This window comes from Echeneis naucrates, chromosome 19 (assembly GCF_900963305.1).
Source record: "Echeneis naucrates chromosome 19, fEcheNa1.1, whole genome shotgun sequence".
Lineage (NCBI taxonomy): Eukaryota > Metazoa > Chordata > Actinopteri > Carangiformes > Echeneidae > Echeneis > Echeneis naucrates.
Genome location: NC_042529.1, coordinates 6932668 through 6947528, shown reverse-complemented (window position 1 = coordinate 6947528; position 14861 = coordinate 6932668). Strand labels below are relative to the sequence as shown.

At 40.2% G+C, this 14861-nt stretch overlaps 2 protein-coding genes across 5 annotated transcripts; one reads left to right on the top strand and one right to left on the bottom strand.

Annotated features, from left to right (window-relative positions):
• Window positions 1–698: 698 nt before the first annotated feature.
• pnmt (phenylethanolamine N-methyltransferase) lies at window positions 699–2326 on the bottom strand. The gene is made up of 3 exons (XM_029528244.1): window positions 2155–2326; window positions 1645–1855; window positions 699–1137 (listed from the first exon to the last, which is right to left on the bottom strand). Exons 1-3 carry the CDS (start codon window positions 2324–2326, stop codon window positions 699–701), a joined length of 822 nt encoding a protein of 273 aa, XP_029384104.1.
• A 3150-nt stretch (window positions 2327–5476) lies between these two features.
• aldh18a1 (aldehyde dehydrogenase 18 family, member A1) lies at window positions 5477–14841 on the top strand. 4 transcript variants are annotated; one of them, XM_029527703.1, is made up of 18 exons: window positions 5477–5754; window positions 5886–5992; window positions 7027–7178; window positions 7722–7871; window positions 8356–8460; window positions 8580–8738; window positions 9135–9225; window positions 9525–9649; window positions 10029–10173; window positions 10310–10383; window positions 10536–10635; window positions 10959–11179; window positions 11389–11526; window positions 11717–11912; window positions 12035–12156; window positions 12260–12446; window positions 13546–13641; window positions 13779–14841. In XM_029527703.1, exons 2-18 carry the CDS (start codon window positions 5902–5904, stop codon window positions 13973–13975), a joined length of 2349 nt encoding a protein of 782 aa, XP_029383563.1. In that variant the 5' UTR covers window positions 5477–5754; window positions 5886–5901; the 3' UTR covers window positions 13976–14841. The 4 variants fall into 4 exon arrangements, with proteins under 4 accessions (XP_029383563.1, XP_029383564.1, XP_029383562.1 ...); XM_029527704.1 differs by having other exon boundaries at window positions 5883–5992; window positions 8580–8732; XM_029527702.1 differs by having other exon boundaries at window positions 5883–5992.
• The last annotated feature ends 20 nt before the right edge of the window (window positions 14842–14861 follow it).

The following is a 14861-nucleotide window of genomic DNA, read 5'->3' as shown; positions in this document are numbered from 1 at the left end:
TGACTCCCAGTGGCTAAAACCTCTCAATGCAGTCATATATAATATAGTAGTATATAATATTTCAATCAATCTTATAAATAACATTCATCCACATACTAAATATAAAGATTCATCAATGAAACCAAATCCTAAATATTTCATGGCCATAAAAAAACTAACTTTATTTTTTAGCTCCATTATACAATGTATTATGATTTCAACCATCTCCAATAGTAGTTTTATATAAAAACAATGTGTAGTAAGAACACATCATGAAAATCATTGCTTGAGCACTGTATCTTTATTCACATTATCACATATTTTAAAGCACAAAAGGCAACTCATCAAGAGAAGTTGAAGAAATATATATCAAAATATACTATATAAAGAGCTTAAATTCTGCTTGTTAAGATATGCTAAAAATAAAATTGAAGCTTTGCAGTCTGGTGCTGTAGTTGTGTTTAAACGGCAGGAGGGACTGTGTAACTATGTCTCTAGCACTGTTAGCTGTTCTGGTAACATCACAGACTCTTAATGGACCAACAGAAGGAACATGTGAAAGTAGTATATTTCAGATATACATTAACATCACACATATTGTATTTTTTACTCAAATTGTTTACCTCGGTTTCATCTACAATATCCTTGTCTGTAGAATTACTTCTCCACTGCCGCAATTAATTCAACGTTATCCTTTGCTTATTCTCCCAGTCTATCTTTTAATCCTTTATTGCCTTTGCAAAAAACACCCCAGTCACATCGTCAACCCCTACCCTCATGTCTTGAGGTAGTGTATAAACCTCCAGCCGGATAAGAGTGAAGCCGCTCTCCTTTAAGCTGTCACAGACCTGGCCTTCATTCAGTGGCACCACAGGGATCTTTACCCCAGGTCCCCCAAAATAATAACTCTCTCCCAGGGCTCCAATGAGCAGGAGGTGGCCGCTGGGCCGCAGGAGCCTCCCAATGTGGCCCAAAGCCCTCGTGAACGCAGGCAGGTCAGGGCTGACGCTCTCCAGACAGAAACATGACACGAGACAGTCAGCTCCCCCTGAAGGAAGGGCATCTGGGGCGAGAGGCTGAGGACTGTGTACATCCACTGGGAGGATGTCTGCAATGGCCTGACGGAGCTTGGCAGCTTTCTCCATCCATGCTGAAGGCCTGGAGGAGACAATACCAATGAAGCAGGAAATCAATTGTCCAATACAGCAGCTAATATTCTACTCTGTAACTTGACATTGATTAGCATACCATGTTTTTTTCACAACATATTAAGATTACATTTTAGTAGATAAAGCAAATTCTAAATTAGTTTGATGAGACAATCAACAACACCTTCATTTCTGTATAGCAAATATGAAGCAACAGATTAACTTGGTACAAAGACGGGGAACAAGTAGCTGAAAATAAAAGAACTCACATGCAGCACCTCAGTTAACAGGACTTTTACTATGCTACATTAGGCACAACACAATGCTGACTCATTGCTGAATAAAATTTCCAGAATAAAATGTGAGACACTGTAAAGAACTGAATAAATCCTGTGATCCTGAAACAACACATGCCTCAAGAACATGCCTTCCAGAACATACTTCACATTGCTAAAGCAAATACATGCATGCAGCACGTTTCTCTTAAACACTGAGGAAAAGGGGGATCAGGTTGTACCGTCGTCCCTCCAGCTTGCAAACATGTTGGAGGTACGGCGTCCAGTCCATGTTGCAGCCTCCCTCGTCCTGGAGCCAGCGCCGTAGCTCCTGCCTGTTGACCTCAAGAAAGTCTGTGAGGAGCACCTTGTTGAAAACCTCACAGGCGCTCAGCACCTGGTAAAGTGTAGGACCTGAACCTATGTCCACCAGCACCTCACCACTCACATCTCCTGGGATGGACAGAGGACAAAGGCGACAGAGGGCGATAAAGACTTTGACACCAAATACTCTTTCATGTGTTGTGATGATGTTAAGTCAGACGTATTTTGTATGATGTGATATTTAGCATTTTGGTCCAAAGTGAGGAACATACAACTGCTGGAATACCTCCTGAAGAGTCCCAATCTTGGTTTGAAACTAAAGTAACACACAACATAACTGACTCCCATTTATAAAACTATGTAAAACGTTTCAATACACTGCAATATTTTAAAGAAGCTTTCCATGATCCATCACCGCATCTCTTTACCTTCAGTGAAAGCTCTATGGAGGCATGCCAGTTTCCAAGGCACAATGCTGTCTTTTCTTTCAAAATCAGCCCGTGGTGGAGTGTAGTTGTACTGTAGATACGCTGCAGGGTCAAATCTCTGGTAGCAAGCTGCCATGGCCGCTACGCCGTTCTTTTTTCCCATTTCTTCCATCTTCAATTTGCTGTGTGGCTCCATCTAACACTTTGTTTTGGTGACCAGAGTGCAGGTGTGTAACTGCTCTCTCTGCCACCTTATATACTTGTGCATGCGAGTCTATCTCTGTTTTTGTATGTCTGTATCTGTGCACTTCGGGCTACTCAGCTCGAGTTTCATGGGCAGAGATAGCGATCCTGATATTCGGCCTGTGTTGCTGCCTGATAACATTTGTTTGATTTACTTTACCTCAGGCACTGATAACATCAGATCAGGGGGCTTCCTCCAACACCGGATCTACTAATGGACTCCTCATAAGGCTTTCAGGTTTTCCACTTGTCCCTCAGAGGCCCTCCATATCTCCATAATCATTTGAAAGGGCCTTTTACACTCAAAGGATAGACCGCTTTTGTGTCAGGAAACCCTGTTTGGAAGGCACATACAGGTCTCTATCTCTCAGACAGTCTCTTCTAGTCATTGTACCTTGCTGATCTCTGTATTGATTGGCAGAGAAATGGGGAATGGTGAGTTGTGGAAAGGGAAAGGAAAAGTGGTTCACTTCACTTTTTTGCAGATAAATACAAATATGTTTTTTAAAACGCCGTCATAGTATAGGCCAGTAAATCGAAGGAAGGAGACACGTAAATTGTTATGGTATACTCTTAAGTATTGATATGCTCACTCTACATGATGACAGAAACATTTTTGGTGGATCTGTGTCTGCATATGAGTTCAGGGGAAACAGAGTATTTGAAATGCTATTTAAAGTCCTGTTTGCACAAAATATTCGGAATCCCAGTCAAAGAATTTACTTATGTAGGGACAAAAAATGAATGCATCTGGTGAAAAAGCACAAGATGGCTCATTGTCATTGATGCCTCTGTGACTGGATGACATTCACAGCCTTGATTGTCATTGACTGTGGAACATATTTCCAATATCACAAAATGTTTGCTTATGATCACTTAAAAAACATTATTATTATCTCCAGCCAAAGAATCGGTGAAAATGATTAAAATGCACATCTTTAGATTTTACGTGTTATGTAAGGGATTTTGTACTGGAGGATGGGAGGATTGTATTTTCTATTACATCAAAATTTCTTACATTTTGATATCCGGCCCCCCCACAGCTTATAGGGCAGCTGACAAAACACCGGGCACTCTGATTTAATTCAGTTAGTGTCCATCCTCAGCGTTTCCTAAAGCTGCAGCTGAACTAATGTGGATCTTCATCTTGCAGTAATCAAATGTTTTCTTTCTGAGAGTCTCTTAACACCTTGCTCGTTCCTGGCACCTGAACCCGGATCCAAACACACAACACACACACACACTCAGACATGTAAATTAATACAGTGTCCAAAAGAGACATGATGTGGAATCCTGCCATGTGATGCTGTTAAAATTAGAAAATTAGAAAAAATAAGAGGGGTTGAATTTTATTTCCTGGGAGAGCATCAATGCATATTAAATTCTCTTTGACCTTTGCGCTTCATCTGAACTTGACTGAAATTACGAAAGATGTAAAATTTTCCATTTTTAAATACGACTCAAAGATACCATTTAAAAAAAAGGAGCCTAAGTTTTAAAAGGCCGACAAATGAATAAATGCATAAATACTGTTTTTTTTTTTCTATGCCTAAACTCACTCACACAAAAAAACACACAGTACAAAGCCAGTGGTTAGGTAAGGGTCAGTTTTTTCCCCTGAGTCAGATGGACTGATAAAAGAGTGGAGAAGAGTAGGAACACAGAAGAACAGATAAAGGGCGAAAGCGGACAACAGAGAAAAGAACAGGACAGATATAATGAAATAATACACATTTATCCAGAGCAACAGGAGCCAATTTAGTTGTCTGTTGTCCTAAGGGCAGTGGGAGTCCAACAGTGTCAGTCAACTCTGTTCTTGGTTACATTCCATTTTGTCACAGTTGGGTAGCGTAGGTAGAGAAAACTTTTATCACTGCTGCAGTGATTTTTCTACCACATGGTGTAAATGAAAGGTGACACGATCTTTAAAAAATGTTCTAGGTCAGTCGTGTCCTACACTATTGTAAAGAGTAGTTTTTGATAAAGACAGAAGAACTTCAAATTGTAATATCTGAATGTTACTTTAACAACATTTATATCATTAGTTATTTGAAAAGCAATGTTGTGAGGAATTTTATACAAACAACACCTAATTTTTCTTTTTTGAAAAAACACTATTTCATTTGTGAGCATTGTCTTGTGCTTCAGGGGAAATCTTGTTAGCTTTGTTGAAATGCACAGGATTTACAAGAAATTTCAATTTTAAAAATTATGCTTTGGTTTGAGAATGTGTAATTTCATGCTGTAGTTCATGCAAAGTTTGGGAAAGATCTATGTTATGTTTATAAAATGTGAATATTTATTCTAATGTTATGGAAAGCATTATATCAAGAAAGCCAAAGTGCACTTCTGGAGTGTGAAGAGTTAATCAGTTGCACATCTTACTGTAGCAGCAGTACAGTGTAAAATGTTGTATTCAATAATGTTTGTTTAAATGTTTGTCTTTGATATGGGAAAAAATACAAGATTCACTCTCACAATTCTTCTTCTTTGGTTATTTCCTTGCAAATGCATGATTATCTGCAGCTCAACTTAAATTTCAGCATCATTGCCATTGAGAGGAATTTATAAGGTGCACAGACTTGCTCACACACATTTTAGCATAAAATACATAAACTAGCCAGCTTCCAGCTGGCAGTTTTGTGAGCTGACACATTTCTAAAAGACTTTCCCCCAATGATCAGCCTGGGTTACATGGTGCAGATAATAAAACTGTATCAGGAGTAATCAGTAGAAACATGTACAGTCATTCCAGACTATCTGAGTATAGAAATATATTTTCTCACTATAATTTTCATCTGTATATCTATCTATCTTCTTGAAGCTATTTTTTGAATATCTCGCTCTCTCAATATATATATATAAATGTGTGGTCTCAATTTGTTTCACAATTTTTTTTTCAAATTTTTACATTACTGACTGGAAATAAATGAAACCAATTTTACCTGTCGTGGCGTTTTACTTTGAAACGTAAGCTTTCTGACGTCACTTCCGCTCTTATTCCGCATTTCGCCGGGCCGGTATGACGCACTTCCTGCCACTTCAACGCCGCTAATTTACGCGGTATTTTTTGCCGGGGAAGAAAACAAAAACAAACAACATTGGTGTGTTTTACTGTCTGCTCGGCCGAAGGTCCACAAACTTCAGCTGAGGTCTTTGAGCTCTCCAGCTGCTGTAAGCTACAGCGGCAGTTTCATCAGCAGCCGCCCGGCCGGCCGGGGGAGGAGCTGCGGCCACACACTGACCCCCCCTCCGGGAAAACTATCCAAATGAAGGAATGACGGGATCAAGAAGATGAGCTGAACTCAAGAGAAGGCTTGAAACAGGACAACATCGACTGGGACGTCAGCAGTTTGAGTAAGAGCAAGTCACCTTAATTACTTCACCATCCAGGGAGCCGGTATATCGATTTTACCTGTTGCAATCTAAACAGTCTCCATATTCAATGTATTGTGTGTGTCATTCTCTGTCCGTCTGTCTGATAGCAGAGGCTTTAAAGTGACCATGCTGCTGCAGAGGTTGACCCTTTGCTCACGGATCCCGTCGGGTTCCCCAGGACGTGTAGGTGGCCTCCTCACCAGACCACTGACCCAAGGCAAGCAAAGCTGTTTATTTCTGCCCATGGGGAGAAAGGACATCAGTCCAGTCACCGCATCAAACCTCAAAGAAAGCTAACACAGCCGCCTCCTGAGCCCAGATCTGTGTATACAAAAGAAAAGTCTCTGTTGCTGTCATCTGTCAGGACAACACAGAATATTGTACAAATAGGAAACTATCGTTAGGGGGTTTTTTTGAGTCATTTTTCAGGTTTGCTGTTTTGATTTTGCAGATTCTTTGCATTTCTTTCCTTCATGCTATAATAAATTAAACTATTTATGATTTTGGAGCAACGAAACAAGCATTTTTTTTAAAACAACACTGCACCCTTTAGTAAACTGATGGATATTTGTTACTTTTATTTGACATTTAATAGACCAAACAATTCATCCGCTAATTCAACAAAAAGATTGAAAAATATCTCGATAGTAAAATTCAACATTAGTTTCACACCACTCTGACTGTGTCAATGAATGGTTGAACCTTTAAGTATTTTTAGAGGCCAAAAAAACATTGGATGAGATATTTGATGCTTTCAGTGCAAAAGAAGATGAAGATGAGCATGTTCTTTCTCTCCCTCTCTTTTCTCTGTCTCTCTCTCTCTCTCTCACTGGCTCTTCTCTCTGTCTCATGCGCCTCATTGCTCAGAGCGATGTGTAATGTCAGCAGGGGCTTTCTACTTGCTCTGCTGATGTGGCAGTTTGAAGGCGGTGATTATCTGTTTCCTAGGTCACATATGGATGTAGACGAGGGTTTTAGAGTGTTTGCCTCTGCCATGAAATCCATCAAATGAAAAGACTGCATAATGTGCTTGTTTGCGTTGTTACATGATGCTTGTAATGGGTTTGTTGTTTCTTGAAAGCAAAGTTAAAAATCTTGTCTGTATTAGCACCATAGTAATTTCCATCTAATTAACAAGTTAAAAAACAAAAAAAACAATATAAACAAATTAAGGAAAAATCTCTTGACCAAGAGCTTCAACATGAATTATATGTATTCTCCATCTACATCTGATCCCTTCCCTGCACACAGCTCCCCAGGGCAGGGCCCATGGCAGCTCCTTTGCCCACCGTGGTGAACTGCGTCTGGCTAAAAGGATTGTAGTCAAACTTGGCAGTGCTGTAGTCACCCGTGGAGATGAATGTGGCCTGGCTCTGGGGAGGCTGGCCTCCATTGTGGAGCAGGTGAGCACCAGCACAGACTCTTTTTTTAACATCGACTGTATCTTTAATAATGAGGAAACTCATCAGAACCATCTGATTTTTTTTTTTTTTTTTTTACCCCCACATTTACTGGCATTAATGTAGATCTTTAGACTAATATGGCAAAAAAAAACAACTTTCTCATTTGCCTTTAGGTTCTAGTATCTCTTCATATCAGATTGACTGTTGCTATCATTTAGTTATTGTACATCAAATGCTAGATGACAAGGATAAAGAAACAAACCTTCTTTATTGGCAGAAAGGAGGTTCGGTGAAAACTGATGCCTTTTTTTCCACATTGAGCACTCCTTTTAATCCCATTGTATTATGTTGATGTGTGTGGAAGACAATATCTAAAAGACAAAACAAAAGAACAGCGTGATGGGATTTTACGATCACTGGTTAGTGGAAAAAGCTTTTTTGTTTCAATTGAGGTGAACTGACCCTTTAAAGCTAAATATTCTGTGGAACTCTGTGAGTCCAAGCTGTGATCCATTCCTCCTAATTGGTTGTGTTGTCATCCAGGTGGCCATGCTGCAGAATCAGGGCAGGGAGATGATGATTGTCACCAGTGGAGCAGTAGCCTTTGGCAAACAAAGATTAAGACACGAGATCCTGCTGTCCCAGAGTGTCCGACAGGCACTGCATTCTGGACACAATCAGCTCAAAGACATGGTAAGGAAAGGTGGGAGGAATGCATTGATGCTTAAGATGATGTCAAAGTTTAAATCAACACAGAGAACAAACTGCTGCTGTTTCTCTCTGTGAGTTAAAACTGACTGAACTACTAAGAACTGTCAACTGTTTTTTCAGTTTTGTTTTGTTTTTTTAAGGTACAATGGATGGACACAGTAACAGTGGCAATATAAAATTATACAACACAATCACCTGCAATAAATACTTCTTTTAAGTTTAAGATATTTATATTATGTCAGCTGTTATCCAGTCTCCTCCATATGATATCTTTGCATTATGTACAGTAAGCCTGTGTAAATGAAACATTTGGTCTTTTTTTTTTCGGGGGGGGTGACACACACCTCATCCTGGTGATGAACAATATAACACAAAGACTTGTATTGACATGGCAAGATTTGATTAAAACCTCTCCCTAAAAAGCAGAACCAATGTAACCAGACATTGACTGGATTTTATGCTGCAGTCCCTGTCAGTACTGGAGGCCCGCGCCTGTGCTGCAGCTGGACAGAGTGGCCTGATGGCCCTTTACGAGGCCATGTTCACCCAATACAGCACTTGCACTGCCCAGGTACTTATATTTACTTCATAGCAAAAATGTGAACCGGCATGTGTATTTTATGTAGAGTAACAGATTCAAGCTTTCCCTCTCACATAATGGAGTCTCTTAAATCTCTGCTACCCCCTCAGATCCTAGTGACAAATCTGGATTTCCACGATGACCAAAAAAGGCAGAACCTGAATAGCACACTGCAGGAGCTGCTGCGCATGAACATTGTCCCTATCATCAACACCAATGACGCTGTGGTGCCCCCGCCGGAGCCCAATAGCGACCTGCAGGGGGTAAATGTGGGTACAGAGAGAATGTGCATGCAGGGGGGGGGATGGATGACGGTGCATGCTGTCACTGATCAGAAGGTACTGTTAGAAGGTACCAGGACTAACTTCTGTAGGTAGATGTCTCCTCTCCATCATTCTCGTGCAATAGTAACTAACACCTCTTTTCCTTGGAAGTAATTGCACCTCACTTGCTGCTTGCCCCTCTGTTTTTGAAACGTAAATGGACCTAATATGTGTGTTTTGTTTTTTTTCTTTTTGTAAGACTGCTCATTAGCAGAAGCACATGTTACACAGCAAGTAAAAATACATAGGCGCATCGGTTTTTATCATCCATTTTGCACTTCAAAGGGCTGTTAAAGGTTTTCTGTCTTAGGAGCTCACTTTTGTCGTTTCCGGGTTCTGTAGGTCATCAGCATTAAGGACAACGACAGTCTAGCAGCGAGGTTAGCGGTTGAGATGAAGGCTGACCTGCTCATCGCACTTTCTGACGTGGAAGGTATGTTAACACGAAAACAGTCTAGATCAGCTGTTAGGCAACAACACCATCTGTCTGCACTTCTTATTGTGGGACCCTCAGTTGACCTGGTCAACTGAGATTCATGTGAGAGGCAAACAGAGACCTTCTGCCAGGATGTCTAAATTTGTCTGAATTTGACGTTGACTGAGTTGACACAAGGTGTTCTGTGCATATACAACTGTGATGGATGTGCGTCTATTTAGCATCAATTCTGTAGATCCAGTGGGCAGATGTCTTTTGATGGAGGGAAAAAAAACATCTCCCCCTCTCTCCTCCAGGACTGTACAACAGCCCCCCTGGAACTGATGACGCTAAGCTCATTGACATCTTTTACCCTGGAGACCAGCAGTCCATCACTTATGGTACAAAGTCCAGAGTTGGGATTGGAGGCATGGAAGCCAAAGTACGTTAGCAATCCATAAGCAGTCTGTAAAAGTGTTCAAGTTAAAAGCCATCTCTTAGTAGGCATTTGTCAAATCAGCAAAGGGTGATGTACTTTCATACTATTGATTTTTACTTTTTTCCCTCTCTACTTCAATTATTTCTTAATGTCTAGGAGAGATAACTCAATTTTAAATAAGAGGTTTTAACATCTTGTGCTTGAAATATAACCAACCAAAGATTAGAAGTGCAAATGTTAATGACTTGCAAAAATTCTGTGAGCGTAGGAGCTGAGGATGAAATTTACTTGACCTTGAGGCGAAATCTTCTGAAAAATGTTTCGGTCTTTCCTAACCATAATAAGTAACAACTTGTGTGTTTCTTTCTGTCTTTGTCTGCAGGTCAAAGCTGCTCTGTGGGCACTGCAAGGTGGCACCTCAGTGGTCATTGCTAATGGAACCAACCCTAAAGTAACAGGCCATGTCATTACTGACATAGTGGAAGGCAAAAAAGTGGGAACTTTCTTCTCAGAAATCAAACCTGCAGGTGAGTTCATTTCAGCTAATGTTTCAGCTAAATACTCATCCTTTTATCTTTTATTGGCAGCCAAACCAAAGCTGCAGCCTTTGTATTTGAAGTCTTTGACTGAAGTCTGTCTTCACACTGACTTCTTCTTCTAAAGGCCCAACTGTGGAGCAACAGACAGAAATGGCACGCAACTCTGGAAGAACCCTGGCATCTCTTCACCCAGACCAGGTGAAACCTAGTTTATTATTTCAAAAGAAATACTTCATATTTAAATGCATGCGCTTTAGACCGAAGCCTGCCCTTTATCAGTCACAGAGAAACACTGATCTCTTGTAGAAACGTGGTACATGCTCAACCTGTCTGCATTTTTGTGTTGTTAGAGGAGTGAAATCATCTGCCATCTAGCAGACCTGCTGACTGAGAAGAAGGATGAGATTCTTGCTGCCAATAAGATGGACACGGACCTAGCTGTGAATGCAGGTAATGAGCGCATAGTGGGCTCAGTTTGTGTGTTTGGGGAAGATGTTTTGTCGAAGTCAGCACTCTGGGAAAGGTTGCAGCTCACTAGCACTATCTTAAACATTAACGTTTAGGCCTTTGGGTCCCCCCCCCCCCCCCCCAAAAGAAGTATATTTTATCTTTTTTTTTTATCTACGTATACTTGCCAACCAATAATTAAGTAAAAATAACATTTAGTCCATATAACTCCAGCAGAGGGCGACTTTGTCACTTTCCCTATATGAAAATGGCCTCAGTGTGTGTTTGAGAGTGTGTAACCTCGTTCTCCCTACCTCCCTCCTTAGGCCGCTTGCCAACAGCCATGCTTAAGCGTCTGAGTCTGTCACCATCCAAACTAAACAGCTTGGCCATCGGTCTGCGACAAATAGCCGAGGCAGCCCAGGACAGTGTTGGTCGCGTGCTGCGCAGGACCAGGGTGGCTCACAACCTGGAGCTGGAGCAAATCACTGTTCCCATTGGAGTTCTTCTGGTCATCTTTGAGGCCAGACCAGACTGCCTGCCACAGGTATCCAGGCAAAACTGGAAACCAGTCAATTTAAAGACTGAGTAAATTTTAACTGATTTTTGGCTATTTAAAGAACTAGAAATTGCAAAAAAATCTCATAAAATGAAAACCCTTACAAAAATATTTCTGTGCATTGTAATGTTAACGAGTCTTTGCTGGACATCCTCGAAATGACTGCCTTGATAGCGCTGATGTTTGTTTTTGTCCAGGTGTCAGCATTGTCTATAGCCAGTGGTAATGCCCTCCTTTTGAAGGGAGGAAAAGAGGCAGCCAATACAAACCGTGTTCTCCACCAGCTTGTCCAGGAAGCCCTGTCCATGCACGGAGTCACAGAGGCTGTGCAACTGGTAAAACTTGTTTCCTGTATATTTAACAATAGGCAATACAAGCTACATGTAGAAGGTTTCCTCGACTGACAGACTCAAGCATTTGGAAATGCATCAGCCTAAATCGGTCAATTAGAAACCAGCCAGAGAGAAACAGCTTTGCTCATCTGTCTTCTGAAAATTCTTTTTTTTTTGTTGTTGTTGTTACTAGGTGAGCACTCGTGAGGAGGTGGGAGATCTGTGTCGACTGGACAAGATGATTGACTTGATTATTCCTCGAGGTTCCTCCCAGCTTGTGAGGGACATTCAGCGAGCTGCCAAGGGCATCCCAGTGCTGGGTCACAGTGAGGGAATCTGCCATGTCTACGTTGATGCAGAAGCCAGCATTGACAAAGTTATAAAGATTGGTCAGCCAATATATATAATATATAATTTCCCTGCTGTTTAATTAACAGCAGTTTTGCAGATGTCTGTACAATCACAACTGTCGTTTAATTTCCTGCAATTGTCTGATATTTTCTCATTACAGTCAGAGACTCCAAGTGTGACTACCCAGCTGCATGTAATGCAATGGAAACTCTGCTGATTCACAGAGACATCCTGAGGACCCCACTTTTCGACCAAATCATTGACATGCTGCGCACTGAGCGGGTATACCAAGGAATTTGACTTGTATTTGACTTTTCAGCAAAAAAAATTTACCCAAGGGAATAAATGGTATCCACCATAAGATATTTTTTTTCTTTTTAACCAGGTGAAGATTCATGCAGGTCCTCGGTTTACGTCCTACCTGACATTCAGCCCATCAGAAGCCAAGTCTTTACGGACAGAGTACAGTGATCTAGAGTGCTGTATGGAAGTCGTGGACAGCATGCACGAGGCTGTGGACCATATCCACAAATATGGCAGCTCCCACACAGACGTGATCATCACAGAAAATGGTACGTGATCTGCTGAATTTATTATCTTAAAATGGTGTTACAGCATGCAACTCTGCAAGTTTCCCCTAAATGGAGTGCCATTGTATTTTTCCAAACGGCACCTGTCAGTCTTGATCACTCTTGTCTTCTTCACATAGTTTTCTCTGGTAGTTCTCACACGTGCAAATCTTTTTTTCTCCATCCATCTTTCTGCCACCCAGAGTAATCAGCAGAGACATTTGTTGACAGGATGAGTGTGCAGCCTCCCTGTGAGACTCCAATGTAGCGGACAGAGCCCACTTTGAATGTGGAAGGGATTCTAAAACCCAGTTTAAAAGAATTGTCCCTCTCATTATTCTTGGGAGACGTTTGTCTTTTGAAGTGAGCCGTCATACTGCCTCTCTGGGATTAAAAACCTCTCTGTGCCGTGTGCAGATTGGTGGTTACAGTCTATTGCATTTTGCCATCTTGCCAAACAATTTTCTGGGAATAACATTAAATATTTATTTGCGTTAAAAGCATCCCCATAAAATAAGGGTGCTGGAAAAACAAATGGAAAGATGGAATTTAAAATTATTCAATAAGAAAACGCTATCTGAAAAATGCAAGCAAAGGTGTCCTACATCTTCATGAGGATTTTTCTCACCTGCACTGGAGGACGTACTGCTGCCATCTAGTGCCCACAGAAGGTACCTCAATGAATTACCATGTTCTTCACTTCTGTAACTTAACCTAAAAAATGGTCACTGAGAATTTAGATAGACAAATGGATAGATAGATAGATGATAAAATACATATGTAGCATAAAATAGATTAAGATTTTACATCTAAATAGCTTTTAATTTCTAATTTACGTATTGTGGTTAGTAAAAGCACTTTTAGGGGTGGATTTAATGCTTGAAGCACTGGGTGTCTACTGAAATGACAGGCAGAGGCATAGAAATAGTTGTTGTAGTAATGTAAATGTTATTTCCGCGCAGCTTCATTGGTAAATATTTGTAATTGTCACAAACATTGCGTTGATACCTAGAAGGCTGTCAGCTTTTTAGCTTTTTTTTTTTTTTTTTTTTTTTTGTAAGCCAGCAGCACTAATAAGCTGCTTTTACTTTTTTTTAAACAGAGGACACAGCAGAGCAGTTCCTGCAGCAGCTGGACAGTGCCTGTGTTTTCTGGAATGCCAGCTCACGTTTTGCTGATGGCTACCGCTTTGGACTGGGTATGTGTTATCACAGTATCATATGTTTTTCTCTCTCTCTCCTTTTCCCAAAAGTCTGAATATTCTTACTCATTTTGATTTATCTATTAATAGAGATTCTTTTCTTTTTTTTTTTTTTTTTTTTTGGTCATCTTTAGGAGCAGAAGTTGGCATTAGCACAGCACGAATCCATGCACGGGGCCCTGTGGGGCTGGAGGGACTACTCACCACCAAGTGGGTCCTGAGAGGCGATGGACACACAGCAGCCGACTTCTCTGAGCACGGTACTATGAAGTTCCTCCATGAAAACCTGCCTGTTGGGCAGCCTTTAGCTGGACACAGAGACAGCAACTAGACCACAAACTTTCACACCCTCTTGGGCTTAATGTGGGTCAAAATGATTTGCATTGTTTGCCAGCAGCATCTGTTTTAAAACACAGCAACACACCACATGGAGAGAAATGCACAATTACTCATGGTCCATTTTGTCCTTTCACTAAGAGGTTTTTTTTTTATTTTATTTTTTTTTATTCTACCTCAGAAGGCATAATCATGTAACAATAGTGCTTAATATATATTAAAACATTTTTTAATTAAGCTATCTCAGTATAATATACATTAAGGATATTGAATTGGGTTCTAAACAGATCATAGTATATTAGTTACCTTTCCATTTTCTTTGATACAGAACAGGTAGGTGAAATTCAAGGTGCAATATTAACTCCATGGACAGGAACACTCTTGAATTTAAGAGTGATAAATAATATTTTTAATCATCAGTACTAAAATACCTAATTTTTAAATCTAAAATATTTTTTACTTCACTATTTATCCTTATCTGTTCCTTAAAAAAAAACTATTTATATTCACTATTATTATTATTATTATTATTATTATTATTAGTATTATTATTATTATTATTAGGTGCCTACAAGGTTGATCTTGACTGTACTGTATCTGCTCTTTGTTTCCACGAAATGTTCATTTTCTGGCTGTAATTCCAGGTTAATTTCTGTACATGTGTAAATGTACAGGTGTTTTGGATTACGTAAGATGCTGGTTTTATATTACTTTCACCAACTTGTTTCACCATTTCTGGTGGGTTTCCGCTTTGCTGCATTGACACTTAACTGCAGGATTAAAATGAATTTGATACAGTATTTTTAAATTTAGCAGTTGTGGTTTATAGCAATACAAGTACTCCAACTTTCATGCATCCATTTTATTTACTATTTTATTTA